This window comes from Zingiber officinale, chromosome 8A, assembly GCF_018446385.1.
Source record: "Zingiber officinale cultivar Zhangliang chromosome 8A, Zo_v1.1, whole genome shotgun sequence".
Taxonomy (NCBI): domain Eukaryota; kingdom Viridiplantae; phylum Streptophyta; class Magnoliopsida; order Zingiberales; family Zingiberaceae; genus Zingiber; species Zingiber officinale.
The window spans coordinates 79718264-79738419 of record NC_056000.1 but is presented as its reverse complement, the minus strand read 5'-3'; the positions used below and the strand labels follow the sequence as shown (position 1 = coordinate 79738419).

At 35.3% G+C, this 20156-nt stretch overlaps 1 protein-coding gene across 3 annotated transcripts; it reads left to right on the top strand.

Annotated features, from left to right (window-relative positions):
* Positions 1 to 2351: 2351 nt before the first annotated feature.
* On the top strand, positions 2352 to 19706 carry LOC122009681 (importin-11-like). 3 transcript variants are annotated; one of them, XM_042565941.1, is made up of 24 exons: positions 2352 to 2709; positions 2796 to 2905; positions 4641 to 4713; positions 4869 to 4930; positions 6441 to 6582; positions 8540 to 8758; positions 8832 to 8898; positions 9814 to 10219; positions 10722 to 10869; positions 10961 to 11121; positions 11635 to 11734; positions 12923 to 12997; positions 13158 to 13292; positions 14437 to 14529; positions 15150 to 15332; positions 15442 to 15546; positions 16107 to 16265; positions 16823 to 16867; positions 16954 to 17163; positions 18586 to 18692; positions 18770 to 18832; positions 18906 to 18990; positions 19112 to 19328; positions 19402 to 19706. In XM_042565941.1, exons 1-23 carry the CDS (start codon positions 2569 to 2571, stop codon positions 19271 to 19273), a joined length of 3051 nt encoding a protein of 1016 aa, XP_042421875.1. In that variant the 5' UTR covers positions 2352 to 2568; the 3' UTR covers positions 19274 to 19328; positions 19402 to 19706. The 3 variants fall into 3 exon arrangements, with proteins under 3 accessions (XP_042421875.1, XP_042421874.1, XP_042421876.1); XM_042565940.1 differs by having other exon boundaries at positions 2353 to 2709; positions 19415 to 19706; XM_042565942.1 differs by lacking the exons at positions 2352 to 2709; positions 2796 to 2905; positions 4641 to 4713 and adding an exon at positions 5241 to 5302 and having other exon boundaries at positions 19415 to 19706.
* Positions 19707 to 20156: the final 450 nt, after the last annotated feature.

Below are 20156 nucleotides of genomic sequence, written 5' to 3'. Positions count from 1 at the left end.
GCAACAAAAAGTATGATGGGCAGTAGGGTAGACTTTCCTAACTGCTGCTATAATGCCACGATGTCTATCTGATACTATACTCATTGACTCTGGATCAACATTAAAGAATCTCTTCGTATGATCCAGAAACCACTCACATGCAGACCCACATTCAACTTCAGCGATTCCAAAGGCTACTGGGAGGACATTGTCATTAGCATCTATTGATGTAGTCATCAACAACACACCCGGATATTTGCCTCTTAGGTGTGTGACATCAATTCCAATTAATTTACACAGATAAGACCTGAATACTCTTCTACAAGCTCCAAAACTCCAAAAACAGCGTTGGAACTGATTATCCCCATTCCTGTGTAGTGCAACATAGGTTTCAGGATCCCTGACTCTTAACTCACGCAGATATAGTGGAAGATCTATATATGCTTGATCATAATCTCCAACAACTTTCTTCATCGCTTTCTCTCGAGCTATGTAAGCTTTTCTGTACGATATGGTCACTCCGAACCTGGCTTTTATATCTTCTATAATCATACTTGGCTTGTATTGTTCATTAGCAAGAAATTGCTCTTCAACAAAAGAAGCTACAAAGGATGAAGAGCATGCTTGATGATCAGCACTTTCCCTAATGGTGCCACATTGGTGTTCCTTTATATATTTCGTAACAATGAACTCGACACCCCCCTGGCAACTACTCTCCACTTACACGGTTGATTGAAGCAGACAGCTTTTACTTTATTTTTCTGAGTGTCAACTGGGTTATATCTCATATGTTTAACCATGACATGCTTCACAAGTTCATTCTTGAACTCTTGTCGAGACTGAAATATCTGCCCTATAAAAAATTCATGCTGATCTGTTGCCTCTTCAATTGGCCTTTGGAGCAATCGAGAATTTAGAATATATGGATCATCAGCTATTGGGAACTCATCCTCTAAGTCACTGTACTGCTCTTGAGATATTTCATATTGTTCAATCTGCATATCATCAGCAAAGAATTCTTGTACATCTGTATTGCATTGCATTTCCTCTCCATTTCGGTTATAATACCCTTCCTCCTCACTCCAACTAGGCTCATAGTAATCAACAAGTGTTGCACACGGGTTCAGAACCTCATCTTCTTGAATATTAGCTTCTTCATTTAGATCAAATGTGAAATTACTGCTTGTATTTCTATTTGTGTTATGCACACAACTATGCTGTGAAGATGATGTAATATTTGTTCTGGACACTTCTCCTACATTATCTGCATGTCCAATGCTAGAATTTGCATCAAGAGTATTCCATATCTCAGATAAAATTTTGTCAGTTATATGATCATCTCTGATAAATAAATTACAAACTATTTTAGTAAATTTGCAACTACATAATCTTTTTCTGTAGTTAAATTGTAATTTTGCTCAAACTAGGAAGAGTCTGATGTAAAAGCAAAGTTTTAACCACATAACACGTTATCGATATCAGGCCCAAGGTGGGCCTGATATCTATGATATCAGGCCCACGTTGTATGATATCATGCCTTTTGAAGCAGATATTTCTTGTAAACTAGGACCACCACTGACTAAACCCTAAACCATAAATAAACAATTTTTAGCCAAACTTAACTATCAACGTCAAAAACTAACATGACTTAAATCGATTAAGTCTTCTATTAGATCATAATTCAGGTGTTGTTGAATATTATTCCCCACACAACCAAAATTAACCATAAAAATACTTTTTGCTGCCACCCTTCACACCAAATAGTGTAATTTTTATTTACCTTCATTACCTTAATTTACAGTAAAAAAATCCATATATACATGTCTAAATCTTTAAATGTGTGCTTCTACTAATTTCCCTCTTGCAAGAAGTTTGTCCTTCTCGGCTGACCTTCTTAACTTAATTTGTCCTTGGTCTCCTCTAGCAACTCTTACGCAATTATGCCATAAACCTAACTGGTCTATTACAATCCCGCCAACCACCACAAGCAGTAATGGCAAGCGCAGGGTTCATATTTCTTTTTTCTTTCGAGTTTATAACACTACACAGAGGGATGGAGGGAGAGAGACGGTGAGAAGACGTGCATCCGAACCATAAATTATTTTTCTATTCTAATTTCGGCTTGGATGCTTGGAAAAATATGTTTGAACAAGGCGGTTGCCAGGTTAGCCAGAGGGGTAATTTGGGAATTGATTTTTGGTAAACTTCACCTTTTGATAAATACAAAACTGTGATGCACTTTTGCCTTTTATAAATTGCCCATATTAATACAGAAAATTTGATGCTGATTGTAAAACAATTCCAGACGGAAAATATAAGACAAAAAAGTGGCAGGACTTCAATTAAATATCGCAGTGATGGTTAAAAAGGGAAATTAAAAAAGAACGACGTTTCTATCTGCCCTCTTCTCTCCTTTTCTCGGTTCGTCTTCGCTGCTCGCCTCTCGCCGGTGAAAACCCTTACGCGTCCTTCTCTCGAATCGGTTGTCCGCTTCCCTTGCATCGACATCCATCGATCTCCACCGAAATCAGCCTCAATCGATTGCCATTTCCAGGTTCCGTGAAGGATCACTCGGCTTCCGGCGAGAAAATGTCGCTCTCGGCAGCCGACCTCCACACTGTGTACTCGTTCCTCTCCAACGCTTTGAGCATTGACGAGTCCACCCGCAAGCAGGCGGAATCCGCCCTAGCTCAGTGCGAGAACCGCCCCGGATTCTGCTCCTGTCTTCTCGTAATTTTAAGCCGCCTTGGATTGCAACCTTAGGATCTCTATATTTATTGAACATATCGTTTGACTGCGGGAAACGGTTGACGCAGGAGATCATTGCCGCGAGGGATTCAGGTTGCCGGGATGATGCTCGTCTTCTTGCCTCTGTGTATTTTAAGAACAGCATCAGTCGCTACTGGAGACACCGCCGTGATACCTCGTGAGAAGTTCAACTCACTCGTTCTTGTTTTTTTTTTTCCTTTTACTGTTTTTTTTTGTTCTAACAATTCATATTTCACTTGTCACTAAGAATGATTCAGATTGTTAGATAGTTCATTGCCTATGCGGACTAAATTTAACGGGCAAGTGAGAATTTAGTTATTAGGATGACATTTGGAGAAATAGTTCTGACTGAAACGCTATTTGGACACATATGGATGAATTTACACACTAGATAGGGAGTTTACTTGCATTATCTAGATGCACTGGCGTTTACTATCTTATCCCATGGGTTTCTTTAGCTTGGCCTCCATATCTCATTTTTGAAGCATTAAAATTGACATGAACAATGTGTCAGTTTTTGTTTATTAAGGTTCTCTAAGCATTCTTTATATGTTTGGTTAGATCATAGAAGAAATTGTCTTGTCCACATACTTAGTGTAACCATTGGAAGTTTCCACTGGACTTGCTTGTTGTATATTCAAACCATTCATAATCATGCCAAAATCAGTTTGGTTCCAAGCATGAAAAATCAAACAAAAACACTAATGCAAATGCAACACTTTACATTGAAACCCTAAGGAAGTAAAAAATTCCACAAGAAAGGAGAAAAGATTTCACTTCAAGCTTCAAGATGAAAAAGACAGCGCAACAACCATTCTGACAGAGGATGATGATGAATAGCTATCCTACACTGGTGATACACTCTACACTGACCTATCTACTTTTGTGTGTTTTTGTTGGTTATGTTTTTGACCCATATAACTTCGGGAAGCAATGTGTATCTATAGACAACATACAACAGTGCCACCATAAACCCTAAACCACACATGATAAAAACGAAACTTAAGTGTTCACTATCTAAGTTATGTCAATTCAATGGGCTGGGTTGTTGTCCCACTTGTTGACCCTTGTCATTAGCTGATCTTGGCCATGCTCGATCTCCTTGTTTTGCTCCATCTCTTAGATTGTTGATCTTCTTGAACTTATCAATATAGATTTGCTGGTCATGAAAGTAACTTGCATGAGCTGCTGTTCCAGCAGTTATGCCCAGAATCATATGCATCCTACCTATATCCTTCACTTTTGAATATACTTTCAGCATTGTTTAGAGAGAGTGAATTTCAACCATACATTGTGAGATCAATTGCTTTCACTGATATAATTGTGTGTGGCTTATTGATTGGCTTCCATACCCTTTGACATTCAATGATGAGAGGGCAGGTTCTTCATGTGAAGCTGGAGCTATTTATCTTAAATATGTCATCATAACTTTGGCTTGTGGGTGGACTCCATTTCCTGAAGGCTCTTTCAATAACTGGAACTGGGCCATGTGATAAGTGGGCTACATCCTTTCATGTATATCTTATCTAAGGTTAGAAGCCAAATAAACTGAATCAAGCGCGTTCCATCAGTCATTTCCTAGTTGCAATGGGAGGATTCAGAACAAGAAGACTGGAAAAATTCTTCTTTTTATATTTGTGCTATGTGATGTGAATTCGGTTGACTGTTTATTGTCTTTTGACTATCTTTTCTTCAACTGATTACTTTTAACAGATTGGTTTGCCAAAATTTTCCATTCAATGGAACTTCCATTCTTAAATATCCAAAAAATCATCTGAAGAGCTCCTCTGTCTCCTCCACTAGTGCCTTTATGTTTTTAAATTCTGCAACATAATTGTTGCCTTATCAACCTTCATTTCTTTGTTGTCTATGTCTGAAAATGCCTTTTCCAGTGGCATTAGCAATGACGAGAAGAATCACATCCGAACAAAGTTGCTCTTACACTTGCGAGAAGAAAATACCCAGGTGATGTTTGGCTAGGTTTTGTTTTATGCACTTTATTTGGGATGAAAGGCTTGACTTTACATTATACTTACACAACATAGATCTGGATTATCTGGTCTTAAATTTCCAGTTTGAATCTGTGCTAATTCTGCTACGTTGTTGGTGTCATTGGTCAGATAGCAATTCAGCTGGCTGTTCTTGTTGCAAAAATTGCACGCATTGATTACCCCAAAGAATGGTATTGCTTTATTTTTTTTGTGCCTGACTATACTTGCACTTTAAATTCATTATCTATTGAAATGTTCTTCTTGAAATTCCTACTTGATTACTATTTCTTGTACTGTAGGTGAGCTAGAAAAGTTTGGAACAGAGAAACATTCACTTGACTGTTTGAGTTGTGTAGAATTTTGAAAAGAACACATTGGGTATTACCATATAATTACATAAATCTATGTGAAAGGAATAAACTTTTTCTATCACTATTCTTTCAACAAAATGTACATATTTGATTCTAACTCACAATATTGCTGTTGACCTTCAAATGTCAGATCCCTTTTCCTGTTGTCCTCTTAACCTCTTAATGGGACATTCTGGTTCATTGGAAATGCAGGTGATATTTTCTTATTGGTACAAGAGTGAGTAAAAACATACATTTTGTTTCGTGAACCTGTATTAGTGGATGGGGAAATCAAATTTCATAAAGATTCTAATTAGTGGTAGTTGGTGGTTATAAAGCATTATGAACATTTTGCTTCATGATATAAAAAAATTCCTCTTTCTCCTTTTTAAATACTGCACTACATTTATTAGCATTGCTGAAGTTAAAAATCTGTAATAAAATGAATTTTCTAGTAATTTTCTCTATCACACTAGTTCAGAATTGATCCAACTAGTTTTTGACCTGTTAAGATGTCATTCTATTAGGATTAGCAAGTCCAGTTATTCCCTTCTTGATTTGCATAATGTAAATGGTGCTGTTTTTATTGCTCTATCAAATATTGATAAATGGCCTTGTGGGTTTTCCTCTTCTCCATAAATCACTTTCTATCATTGCCAAAATGTTTGAGAATAACTAAGAATCTTGTATATACCTATTATCATACTGAACTCCCTTTAACTCCTAATATTATGGATGGAATGCTAATTTATAACAAATTGTGTTTGTTTAGAAGTTCAAATGATTTGAAACTCCAAGCACACATTGTTATGCATATTCTGGTAGCATAATATTGTGAACTAGGCGATGACTTACAGTTACAAATAGAGTTGATGCAAACGCTTTCAAGATTCAGAATTTTATAGATTCAATATTTTATTAATTAAAGATAGGTTGCTAGTCACGAGGCCTTAACTTCTCAAAAGCTGCTTACATAGACTTAAACAACCCAAATCTAATTAGAGACCTGAAGAAGGTGAATCCAGCAACTAATTAGAAATCCAAACAGAGTAGGGCTCAAAAAGTGAGATAACATTACACGATTTGGTTTGCTTCTACATCACATAGTTTCTGTGCAAACATGTTGTCTCATATTAACTCTTGATTCTAGTTGGATTTTCCATTTCTGCATGAGCCACACATGCACTGATTTGGTTGTGCTGCTCAATAGCATGATGTCCAATGAATTTACTTCAACTACTTGTTCCCATTTGTATTTGTCTTCAATATACAAATTATCATTTCATCTCTGGTATATTATCTTAGTTTAGAATCATATATATTTCAATGATTTTTGCCTAATTGCTTTTAGGCCAGAGCTCTTTTCAATTTTGGGTCAACAGCTCCAATCACCTGATACCCTAACTTCACATAGAGTCTTCATGGTTTTGTTTCGCACTTTAAAAGAACTATCGACAAAACGTCTCAACTCAGACCAGAAGACATTTCATGAGGCATGCTTCTCTCATATTATTTTTGAAATGAGTATATATTTTCTATATTGGATGTGATACATTCTTCAATGAAATTCTTATAAGCATTTTTCTTGATATGTTGGTTTTGCCTGGTGTCCAATATGTTGTACAGCTGTTAATTTTGTCTGTCCTGTTCAATAAGTATGCACAAGTTTTTTTAGTAGTGGAAGATAAATATGCAATTGGCAGTGTTCATGGTTTGTACTTCTGTAATTTTCCAATAACTAAGCTAAAATCTCTATCTACATATTTTCTCTTAGCATGAGCATTGGGACTAATATGAAATTGCCAGTCTTCTCTTATTTCCTTTGATCTAATGGCCCTTTGTCATTGTTAAACCATCTGGAACACGAAATCTCTCTCCCTTACACGTCAGTGCTCATTACCTTTTTGGCCAGTTTCCTATAGGGAAGAGAAAAAGATGGGGAAAGGAGAAATGGATGGGCAAAATTTTCCTAGCTTATGATTCCTTGGAGGGAAAGGAAGAGGGAAGAAAAAGTTTTTTTTTAAAAAAAAATTAATTGCATAAGTACATTTATGAAGTGATAAATTAAATGGATTTAGTATCTATTTATTGATTTTGGTCCCAAGTTGGGTGGCAACATAAGCAAATCAGGTGAAAAGGTGTGAATAATAATGATTCCACCCAATTTGTGCAGAGGCAAAATAGGGTGAAAGTGGAAATTATTGTCACTTCCTTTGTTCCTATGTTTCTACACTGGGTAGTGAAATATTGTCCAGGAAAGCTTTTCCTTAAGTGCCTTTTCATCTCTCATAGGAAATTGATCCCTGGTGTTGTAGAAACTCACTCTCTCCTGTACTGTTAAAGAGACATTTTGCATTCTCATCCTTGTTTTTTTGTTCTACTATTCTTGAGTGTATAACCAATGTTTATTCTGTTTATCTGGATCTCATTTGATGAAGCAATCAAAAACCAATGTTTCAAACAAAGGTTTCCCTCAACCCAAGAATGCCAATCTCTTCAATTGCTTCACCATTCTCTTCCTCAACAACTCCTTGCCTTTTTGACTCCATCACCGTACTACATACAAGATGATTAGGAGTATCTCCTAGCTTCATCAGTTTGACACAAAGATGAGTACACAACAGTTGGTTATTATTTTCAGTGACTTAAGAGATTTCTCCAACTCCACTGTGTATTTGACATGGGTATGAAAAGGGTATCTGACGTGCGTATGAAATATATCAAGTGTCCACTTGGAGTGTTGGTTCCAAATGTGGGTATTGGACATAGGGTATGAGAAGGGTAGTGAGGGAGTCCAATTTTTAGAGAACAATTCATATCTCATGTAGTGTACTAATTTTCCTGTACCTGTAGATGGTCTTAATTGGTTGCCTTAGCATTTTACTGCATCATCATGCATCTTATATCATTAATGGGAAGTTCAATTGAATCTACCTCAGTGAAGTTCAGTGAACTTTTAGAGTGTTTGCCATCATGTGTTTCCAAATTCAGCTCTGAAGGACCATACTGAAGGCAGTTTTTAGTTTAAAGATTTGAAGTGTTATTGCCATTATTATCTGAAATATAATTTTAAAATAATTTGTTTATTTAGTTGGAATAACTATGATAATATATCCATTAGGATCAAGTTCCAACTTCCTAATTATGATAACAATCTTGACTGCTTGTGTTTTAATGTTTTTTTGATACAAGGTATTTTTTTTTTACTATTCTAAGGTTGTAAATTGGAGTATTTCCAATTTTTTTGGGTTTCACGCACCTCACTTTCATGATGATAATGAATTATAATAAATCATTAGTGATCTAGCCTTGCATAGAGTTTAATGGAGGGATAAGATTTAGCTGGCCCTAAATAGTTGGCATAGACCTGGTGGACGATGATGTGTAGCAATGAGTGGTTGAAATTGTTTGGTTTTCTTAAAACAAAATTTGTGTTTTATTGATCTACAGATTGCCTCACAGTTGTTTGAATTCACGTGGAACCTTTGGAAGAATGATGTACAAACTATACTTCAAACTTTTTCTACTATTTCTCAATCTGTTATCACAAACTCATTGGTGGAACATGGACATGATTTGATCATCATTTGTGAAAGATGGTTGTTGTGTTTGAAGATCATTAGGCAACTGATTATATCTGGGTATCCTAGTGATACAACATCTGCACAGGTGAAAATCTTGCATCATTACTTTTTCACTCTTATATAACAAGGAAATCAATTGGTATGTGCTCAAATTTCAGGAGGTTCTTCTGGTCAAGGAAGTTTGTCCTGTTCTCTTGTCTGCCATTCAATCTTTTCTTCCCTATTGTAAGATGATTCTCACACTGATTATGTCTATTGCGGTTTTCTTAGTATTTATGTTGGACCATTCATTATTTTGTTTCTAATTGTAGCAAGTTTTGGCTTTGCTGTTGAAATAACTAAATTTAATACCTTGTACGTATTATGCTCATTGGTCCGGGTTTTGTTCATGTCCTCAGCATTCTCTTCTTATTTTTAAAGTATTTGTTGACTTATGATTCAAATTTCAGAGCATACCTCTATTCACACAGTATAGAAACTTGTGAAGTTTCATATTGCCCTAATATTTTTTTGTTTAATACCTTTTTCAATTATTTTTTTATCATTTAGTTGATTAACCTTGCTACTGAATCTTTTTTACTGAACTTCTCTTACAATTCAAGTAGGTTTTTCATCTCCATCTCTAGTCCATTTCAAGTTTGTAGAACCCAAAAGTTGCAAGGATAATAGATTTATATTCAAATCTAAGGGATGCTCAACAATGCAAGATGGCAATGCCATATTAACATATTGTTCAATCTTCTTTAAAATAAGGCATATATAGGATTGCATGGGGACAGTTGACTTTTTGATTCCCTTCTACAGAGATGGTAATTTTAGATTTCTACATGAACATGTGGAAGCCTAACATTTTATGGTGCTACTCATTTAAAAATAAATGATAGGTCAAGCTATTTTTTCAAGGATTTTTATGTTCAGATTTAGCAAAATGAGAGTTTCTTACTTTGATCCAAATGTTAGATCATCCAGTCATGCTTTTTTTTTAGGTTAATATGATTACTATTTTGAACTACTTTCATTGATAGACAAGTTTTTTCTTTAGAATTTTCTTGAGCATTGAGAATAGTTGATTGATTCAACCAAAATATTTAGAAAATGTAAGATATTTTCTTTTTATTCTTATCATAAAATTTATCTCAGATCCTGCATTCCGAGAAAGACAAGTCCAATTATGTGATTTCACTAAAAGATCGTGTACCAAGTTAGTGAAAACCTTGGTTGTCTTGCAAGCTAGGCATCCATATTCATTTGGTGATCAGACTGTTCTTCCAGCCATAATTGATTTTAGCTTAAACATGATAACAAATCCAGATGCTACAATTGTATCTTTTGAGCAGTTTCTTATTCAATGCATGGTTCTGGTAAAATCTGTACTGGAGTGCAAAGAATACAAACCAAGCCTCACTGGGCGTGTAATCAGTGAAAGTGCGGCTTCTTTAAGTTTGGAGCAAAGGAAGAAAAATATATCCACAGCTGTTTCTGAAATGATTAAAACTATTTTGCCAAGTGACCGAGTGATTCTACTGTGTAATGTATTGATAAGAAGGTACTATTGGGCTTCTTTCTATCATACAATTTTTGTGAATTAAATTAGTTAACGAGTTTATTTGAATCATGTTTCTATGTCATAGATAAACTTCTACCTCTTGTTTTGCAAAATGACTGGGTTGATAATCATTTTACTTGCTAGATACCAGAGTAAGCAAAGACCCATAAGATGGAACTGAATGATTAAAGGAAAACTCAAAAGTAAAGTTTCTAGTAGGTTACACTATGATGTATGATAGCTGGATTTTGGACTCATTACTTGTAGGATTATTAGTAAATAAAAATAAGAAAGCACATATAACATATGTCTGGTATGAATTATGAAGCTTCATCTTGTGAAGAACAATAGAACTTAAGCACAGTATTACAATTTAATCAATTGTCACATTTCGATCAAAATTGGAATTTCTAGTAAGATTTCCTAGTCAAAGATTGAAACACAACTTCTATTCTTTGCTTTCATGGTACTGCTTTCTTTTATTTACTTGTTCTTTTGCTAGGTACTTCATTTTCTCAGCAAAGGATATGGATGAATGGCACCAAAATCCAGAAAATTTTCACCATGATCAAGACATGGTCCAATGGACAGAAAGACTTAGGCCTTGTGCTGAAGCATTGTATATTGTATTATTTGAGAACTATAAAGATGTGAGTTCTGTTCTTACCCTTTTAATTTTTGACAGTTTTATAATTTATATCTTCTCCATGATGCATGTTATTATTTGATCTGTATTCTCAGCTCTTGTCTCCTATAGTTGTTTCCATTCTAAATGAGGCAATGAGTGGTTCTCCGCCTTTAGAAACTGAAATTTCTCATGCAATGCTTCTAAAAGATGCTGCATATACTGCTGCCGGGCATGTTTACTATGAGCTCTCCAATTTCCTCAACTTCAGTGACTGGTAATGATATCTGATACAGTTCATTTTGGTTTAGTATTTTACTAGTCAACTATGCAATGCAGAATATATATCCACGTTTACAAGTTCTCTTTTGACTGCATTCTTCTGTTCATTTTTATTTTATTTTTATTAGATCTTCAAGTCAATCTTTTCCTCTTGCCTATTATTAATCTACCTTAATAAATAGGACAGTGGAGTTCAAGACCATCTAGCAATTTTTCCACTTCAATTCATTCATTTCTCTACATTCGATGTCAGCTTAATGCATCTGATGATCTAATTTATAAATTCCTTGAGACATTGAATTTTCTCCTTGAATTGTTTTTTAACTTCTTCATGAAGCCAAATATAGGTTGATGTTATTGCTGCTTTTCCAACTTTGTTATCATTTACTATATATTGGTATCTACTTATCTGTAACATCAATACAATAATTTATTGTTCTCTTAAGATTTTCAAAACTGTCAATGTTTTTATTCTACTTTCTATTTATTATCTAATCTTTGCGTACAGGTTTCAAGGATCTTTGAGTATTGAACTTTCCAACAAGCATCCAAACATGTGCATTATTCATCGAAAAATTGCATTTATTCTTGGGCAGTGGGCTTCTGAGGTTGTAATTTTTTTTTTCATTCTTTTTGTGTTTCCTATTAACAGTTTGAGGACATTGACCTCAAGTAGTGTCTTATTATTGCATGCTAAGAGCACTGTTGGAGTTTATGTTGGGTGATATTTACACAATTACTTGGACATGCATAGTTAAGGTTCATGGGCTGATAATTAACATGATTTAATCTGTTGGTTTACTGAACATTTAAGTTACTAGAAGCAAGGTTTTTTTTTTTTTTACTTAACTAGATATGGCCAACAAATACTGGGGTTTTGTTCAATTTATGTATATAGGTGTTCGTATTTGGCATGCTAGCTTGATTTTTCCAAGAATTATTATGGTCATCAAGCCATGTTAGTCCCAGCTATTTGGGTATGGCTGCAATACCGGACTAGACAAAGTATAATGTGACATAGGAGCCTTTTCTAATTGTATGGTTGTGACACGTGAGTTCCTCAATTGCCATTAGTTGTTCTTGCATTCTAAATTAAAATTCCCTGCATGTTGTATTTTGTTTAAACTCATTTTTCACCATCCAAAGTGCTCTTTGCCTCTACATAAGTGATGTTTAAAGATTATGATTTATCAGTTACTCTATTCTGCTTAACAAGTATTATGAACATGGTCTGAAACACAAATGTGTGGGAAATAAGAAGGATAAATTGAGGTCGAGAGAACACAATGGTTAACCAGTGTTTGTTGTGGCCTTGGGGTGTAGGTCATGATCTTATTTAGTTATTCTGGAAGAAGAGAACAATAGACAATCAATAAACTATAATAATAATAAAAGAGAGGATTTTTCTGGGATCTTGTCATTGTTGTGCCTTCAACCAAATTAAATATCGATCCATACTTCTAAGGAATGCCGAATGTGGCCAATTGATGATCTGGTGCAAGTATAAATAGATTACATTAAATATGAACCTGCCCTTGTCATGACAGGGAAGCACATGGTAATATAAATATCCCTCATCAAAGCTTGATGAACTGTGTGTTTCTTGTCATCTTTGCTATGATATATTGCATTGTCATGAGTAAAAAGTGCTGCTTCTATTTATTCTTCTTTCAATTATAAGGTCTATATATGTGAAAATGCTTTGCTTTGGTCATGTCTCTTTATGCTTGTTATAGATTAACACTTTCTTTGTAAATCTGCTTGTTCATTCTCTTATGATTATTACTTTGTAACAGATTAAAGGTGACACCAGGAAGCTGGTCTATCACGCTTTAATCAGATTGCTTCAAGACAATGACATCGCTGTTAAAGTATAATTCTTTCTGAAGAACCTCGTGTTCAATTATTACTTCTCATTTTATACCCTCAAATATCTAAATAACCATTATATTATATGCATTACTGACAACTTTTTATTGTGTTCATAGGCTTTACTATCTAATGAACTATTATTGCTTCATTTATTTTCAGCTCGCTGCCTGTCGTTCTTTATGCTATCTTGTTCAGGACACAAACTTTTCTGAACATGATTTTTCGGAGCATCTACCAACATGCTGGAGTTCTTGTTTTAAGTTGATGGAAGAAGTTGAAGAGTTTGACTCGAAGGTTTATCTTTTAGTTTCTAGGCCTTTTTCATAGAGTTTACCAGTTAGAACATTTGCTAAAGGGTTCGATTATTTCATTGCTTTAATTCTTCTATTTTGCCCTTACAGTTCCAAGGGTTTAAAATTGCTTTTTAGCCTTTTCTTTTTCCAAGAAAGTGTTTGCACTTGATCTTTCTACCAACTTTTACATTGATAAATGCATGTTTATTTTGTTTATGTTGGTTGATCAGGCTTTACTTTTGAGTATGCCCAAGATCATGTGTTTTCGTAATGTAAATTTGACTCTGGTACAAGGGAAGCTATTATATGATCTAGGAAGTATAGAGATTAATTGGAAAATTGAATTATTTCACTATCTTATTTGTTGCAGGCGTGATTAGTCAATTCTTTGGGGTTCTATGACATGGCCATTAGGAAGCAACTCTAAGGATCTAGAAAAGGGTCTGCTAGATCCAACCCTGGTCATCTACATATTCTGGTTTATACAATGCAGATTAGGAGATCCACATTAGGACAATGGAGTTTCATAATAGTTAAACTTTAGTGAGATTGTTTTGGACCTAATTGTAAAGATACAAATGTTGTGAATATAAATGTAAATGACAGAAGGGGAGCCTTGGTGCAACGGTAAAGTTGTTGCCATGTGACCAAAAGGTCACGGGTTCGAATCCTGGAAACAACCTCTTGCAAAAAGCAGGGTAAGGTTGCGTACAATGGATCCTTTCCCGGGACTCCGCATGGCGGGAGCTTCGTGCACCGGGCTGTCTTTTTTTTTTTTTTTATAAATGTAAATGACAATAATGGTAATATTTATTATGGTAGAGGGCATTGGTAAGAACCCTAATAATTTTCTCATTGAATAACTTCATTTCTTTGCTTTTGGTAAATTGACTAGATTATAATCTGCTTGTAACTCAATGTAAATGAATCCCTTCAGTCTTAGGATGGACATCAAATTCCTCTTCTAACACCATTTTTATTGGTATTTCGAGGCCCATTAATTATATGGAAGAGTATCTTGAGGCTTTGAACTTAATTAATTTTTTTGTCATGCAACTGTGTTTTACAATCATGCAGATCCACATTTATTTTGTTTTCTCCCTCTGTAATGAGATTCTTTACACCATCTTGCGAACATCTTTTAGGTACAAGTGTTGAATTTGATCTCTGTACTAATTGATCATGTTGGAGATAAGGTTTTGCCATATGCAAGTCAATTGTCCAATTTTTTCTGCAAGGTATAACTCTATATTATCCTCTTTATATTATCAATCATTTACATTATTTCCTCCATAAAATTTTCTGTTCCCAGCATGATGAGAGGGAAAATGAGATTAAGCCAAATCATGAATCTTAGGTTGTTTGGCGCCGCTATGTCAAACAGTTGCTTAATATTTTCTTTTAATCCTGTCAAACTACTAGAATTCATTCTCTTGGTGATTGGTGTGTTAAGTTAGTAAACATAAATGTGGTAGTTTAGGGTTTAGGATTTTGTCTAGGCTTATGATCAAGAATTCAGGAAATTTTCTACAATTTAACTTCTGTCTGGTATATTCCTTGGGGTTTCATATGTCTTGATTTAACCCTCAAATTTAGTAAATTTCCCTTCATCTCAACCATTGAAAAGTATTTCACATTTCAGTTACAAAATTGTGAGAATTTGTATCTTCAGTTAAACTATGACGTTTTAACCTTCAAAAGACAAACTGAGACAAACTTGAATGTCATACTAATCCAAAGATTTCTATCGCCAATTGTTAATTCAGTTGAATACTTTTTAATCTAGATAGTGAATAAGCTGTAGGTAAGTCCCTTTTTATTCCTTCAAGTTGAATGATTCTAGTTAAGGTATCAACAGATATGGGAGGAATCAACTGGTGAAAGTCTACTACAGATTCAGCTGCTAGTAGCATTGCGAAACTTTGTCTGCTCTCTTGGTCATCAATCATCAATTTGTTCGAACTTGCTTCTACCTATTCTGAAGAGTGGAATCAATATTGATAATCCTGATTCTCTCAATCTTCTAGAGGATAGTATTCTGGTAAGTTAAACCTCTTTGTTTCTAGCGCTTTAATAAAAGGTGACACTACTTCCTATCATCGTGGTTTGAATATATAGATTGTTTATTTTTCTTCTATTGGACATTGCAGCTCTTGGAAGCAACCCTTTCCAATGCTCCATCCATGGTGCCTCAGTTGTTCGATTTCTTCCCTTATCTGGTGGTTATACTTGAAAGAAGCTTTGACTATTTGCAGGTAACTTCACCAATCAGTTAACAATGCAAATGCTAATGGGAATACTGATTTTCTTAGTTATGAATTTCCATATTCACTTAGCTTGATGTCTTTTGATATTTTTTCAATTATAGTAATATCTAGATACTACCTACCCAAGATCTTGCATTATTTGGTTCTGTAAATCTTCATCTTGTGTCTAGATTGTTTATTTATTGGATTTATTGTTTTCTTCAAAGAATATTTTTTTTTAGTTTATTATATTAGAGTGCAAGCTTGAATAATAGTTCGCAAACCCACAGAGTAGGGGAAGATGGAAATGTATAATGAATCTTAACAGGAATTTCTCTGTGAAGACAAAAATGAAATATTGTCTTAAGGGCTGGTCGTGTATGAACTACTAATCCTTGAATATGTGTTTATGCGTTTAAGGATATAAGCTACATTGTTGTTGTCTTCCATTGATTAAATAATGTTGGTTGGGGCCTAACACATCTTTCTCCCATGTTCACCTGGAGTGAAATCAACATTGATGATTGTGTTTGATATGATTAGTCTTATTTTATATCATTCAATTGCAGGTGGCTACAAGTATTATTGAGGAGTACATAATATTTGGTGGCATAGAGTTTCTAAATAGGCATGTTTCAAGCCTAGCTAAAATACTTGACCACATTGTTGGAAGTGTCAACGAGAAAGGGATGCTTTCAACTCTCCCAGCCATTGATCTCCTGGTTCAGGTATTTTTGCTTGAAGTCTGTACAATTTCATATGTATATTCATTTTCTGCTGATAAAGTATTGTTGATCTTTCATTGAATTTTTCTGTTTTTAGACTGTTCCATTGTTCTGACAGTGGATTGTATTACGATTGTACCACAATCTAAACTTTTTAATACATAATTGCTTTATTGATTTTGATTTTCTTATTAATTTATCCATCTGTTGAGGATGCAAAACTCAATATCTTTTGGCTTCATCTTTCCCCTCTGTTTCTGTTGATGCCTACTCATTGAATTAATTCTTGTAGTTTGATGCTTAGGTAGATTATTTATGGCTTTATAAGTCATTTTAAGAAGTTGAATGACCATGACCGTCTTTGTAGGTGTTTTTGTAATGCTATTCTAGCTAATCATGATTTGCATCTCATATAGAGATTACAAATCTGCTTGTAATATTTGTACAATCTGTGCTTTATTATAAGCAAGCTAATCTATTCCTTATGTCACATTGACTAAATATGCTCAAATACTGTTGGAGATATGCACTAGTTGTTAATCACTTCATTTGGCCTGTAGTGCTTCCCTACTGAGGCTCCTCCATTGATTGCTGGAGTTCTCCAGGTACTTCAGACATTGAATTGTTGAATCATGCTTTTTGTTACACTTGTCCATTTTTAGATGTTCATCATATTCAATGTTTTTTTTAGAAACTCATCCTTATATGTTTGAGCCAACAAGATGGTGATCATCCTTCCAGAACTACAGTTGTTACTTCTTCTGCAGCCATTCTTGCAAGGGTCTTGGTGATGAATACTAACTATTTTGCCCAATTAGTATCTGAACCAGCTCTTCAACAGTCAGGATTTTCAGTTAACCAGAATATACTTCTTGCTTTAGCTGATATATGGGTTGATAAGGTTCGTAACTGAAACTAACCTTTACCTTTGCAAATTTGTTAATTATTGATTTTCCTTGCAGCTAAAAATTTATTTGTTTGATTGCATTGATACATGCTGCTATCATTCAAGTTTGCACATGTCCTTAGTTCTCCTTTATACACTGCTATCAAAGTACTTGCTATTTTTCCTTTATACACTTGCAGCATCTGTTATATCACTTCTGAATTTTGCATAGTGATTGATAAGTGATTATAAAATTGACAACAATTGCAAAACTTCACTATTGTGCATGATTTTTTTCTCTCTTGTGTACTAAGTGATGATTATTGATCATTTTATGCACAACCTTTTATATGTGCATAGACAACTCCATAGGTGTCCCCTCGAGGCGGTGCGGTGGTTAAGACATGGGGTATTCAGGTCTTGGGGTCAAAACTCGGCTATCCGAGCATGCCTCCTCTCCATGCCTTGCCACCAGCACTAATGTCTAGTAGTCACCCGTGATTTACTTCCTCCGTGTTTGCCTAGGGACGGGTTGGCGGAGGCGCCAGGGGCGAGCGAATCACCTTTTTTGCCATATAGACAACTTCATAGGTCCTCTCCCATGCGCTATTCAACTGCTCAAGGCTAGTAGCCACCATGATTTACCTCTTTAGTGATAGGCTGGCGGAGGCGCTGGGGCGAGCAAATCGCCTTTTGCCACCATAGACAATTTCATAGTCTCTCGGGGTTATGGTGCAGTGGAAGGGCGCCAAGTTGTCACCCAAACATCCGCAGTTCGATCTCCATTTACGGTGCATTTGAAAGGTTTTTTCTCCAAATGGGACGCGCAACCATGGGATGTTGGGCTTCTGGGCTGCCTGTCGCAAGTGCTTTCTGATTTACCCTAGCAGCCGGTGGAAAATTTCCATGGGGCCGGCCGGGCCGATCGCCCGAGGTTTGGTGTTACCTAGTTCAACATAGACAACTTCATAGCACTAAGAAAAGGTTGTGTTTTTAACTCTTCTAGAAATGACTAGTAATGGAGAAAAGGATATGTCACCTTTTTATGAAAGCAACGAACTATGATGCAGTGGTTCAACCGATGAACCATGACACTTTGTAAACACATTCATGGAATGACTGAGGAAGTTGTAATATGCCTTTCTCTACTTGGTCTGTTCCTGAACTTTGAAAATGAAGCATTCATGAACAGAACATAGATGCCTTCATGTGTGCGTCCTTCTACTTTGGTCCAATATCCAGTCTTGAAAATGAAGTACTCTTTTGATTTTGTGAAACCTTCCATCCTTCATTCAGACTTTTAATTGTTGTCTATTATAGACTTCCAATTTTGTATTGACCTACAATTGCAGTTATTCAACTATTCTTCCACATTTATTTGCTACATTACTTGTATTAATGTTGATTTAGTGGCATGCGTGTTTGTCTTTATAACAGATAGACAGTGCGACTGTCATACAAAGAAAGATATATGCATTAGCTCTTTGTATCATGTTGACTTTGAGAATGCCACAAATCATTGATATACTTGATGATATTCTAAGGTACTTATACCAATTCAACTAGCTGTTATGGTTTCTGTTCCTCCACTTTACTACTAATATTAACCCTTGACTTGCAGTGCTTGTACTGGTGTTATCCTAGGAGGTGGTGATGAGACAACTACAAGTGAAGATGACTCGGGGTATTGCATCTTTGCTAATTGTTTTCTATAGCTTTCCTTCATTTCTTCTTTTTTACCGACTTCTTCCTGGTAGGGGTGATACCACAAGCTCTCTTGCACTAAACAGTGATGGCATTGGATATGCTGGTATTTCAAGCAAAGACTTAAGGATGCGACAAGTGAGATCTTGATTTCTTGCAGTTTGATCTGATCTTTGTTGATTCTTCTATATTAATTAACTTTAGCGACAAGAAACTTGTAGCAGCATGTTGATTATATTTTATTTTGTTATATGCTCAGATTAAAGATTCGGATCCAATCAGACAATTTTCCTTGGAGAATATGCTTAATGAAAATTTAAAAGCATGTGCAGCTTTTCATGGAGATGCATCTTTCAATGCCGCTATTAGCCGCATTCATCCTTCGGCATTCGCTCAGTTACAACAAGCATTGAAGATGTAGTCAAAAAATTTGCGTGTACTATTCTTTGCGTATAGTACCAGTGGATATTTTCAGTGTGAGTCATGACTTTTGCAGATTCTCAAGTTTTTCTGTGCAATAACAGATCAAACCAATTATTCATCTTCCAGTTGTTGATTTCAGGTGTTCTGCTGTAGGTGCAACCTTGACTTTTCACCACATTTGAGTTGTGTGCATCCACCGTAGCTCCGTTGTTTGGCAAGAGAAATGTCCATGGAAAGCAGGTAGTTTTAGACGCCCCGCTCATGGTGATGTTCATAAATTGTATTGTATTTGTTTTTTTTTTTGGATTTTACAACTTGAGACATCTGAATGATTGATCGATATTGTAAAGGCGTTTATTTCTCTGAGCGTTCAATTAATTTATTCTTGCACCTGGGCAAATAGCCTCGCGTGCTAGATAATTTTGTGCTGATTTTTCAATGGTACTTTGAATATTTACCTACAACTGCTACTTCGCTGAATACAAGTTATCACACGCTGAGGATATATCCGATGTTCAACTGCATGCGCTTGTTGCAACAGGTACTATCTTCTTACGAGATACAAAAAAATTTACGCATTTTGTTTCACTTAACTGAAATATTATTTGGTTACATTAATGCATTTATGTTAATTGTCATGAGCTTGCGATAAATTGCAAAATTATTATCTATGCATGTTTATTACAAGTATTCTTCGTGCAAGTTTTAAGAGTTAGTATTGACATGGCGACTCATGAGAGAATTTGTTTCCGTATGTTACCTTCGCCGGCCTTGTAAGAGAGTGATAATCTACTGTCTGTGTTTTACGTATTATTTGTTTACGGATGCTTGATTGATTCAGGAAAAAAAACAAATTTTTTTTTGAAATTATTACAAAAGAT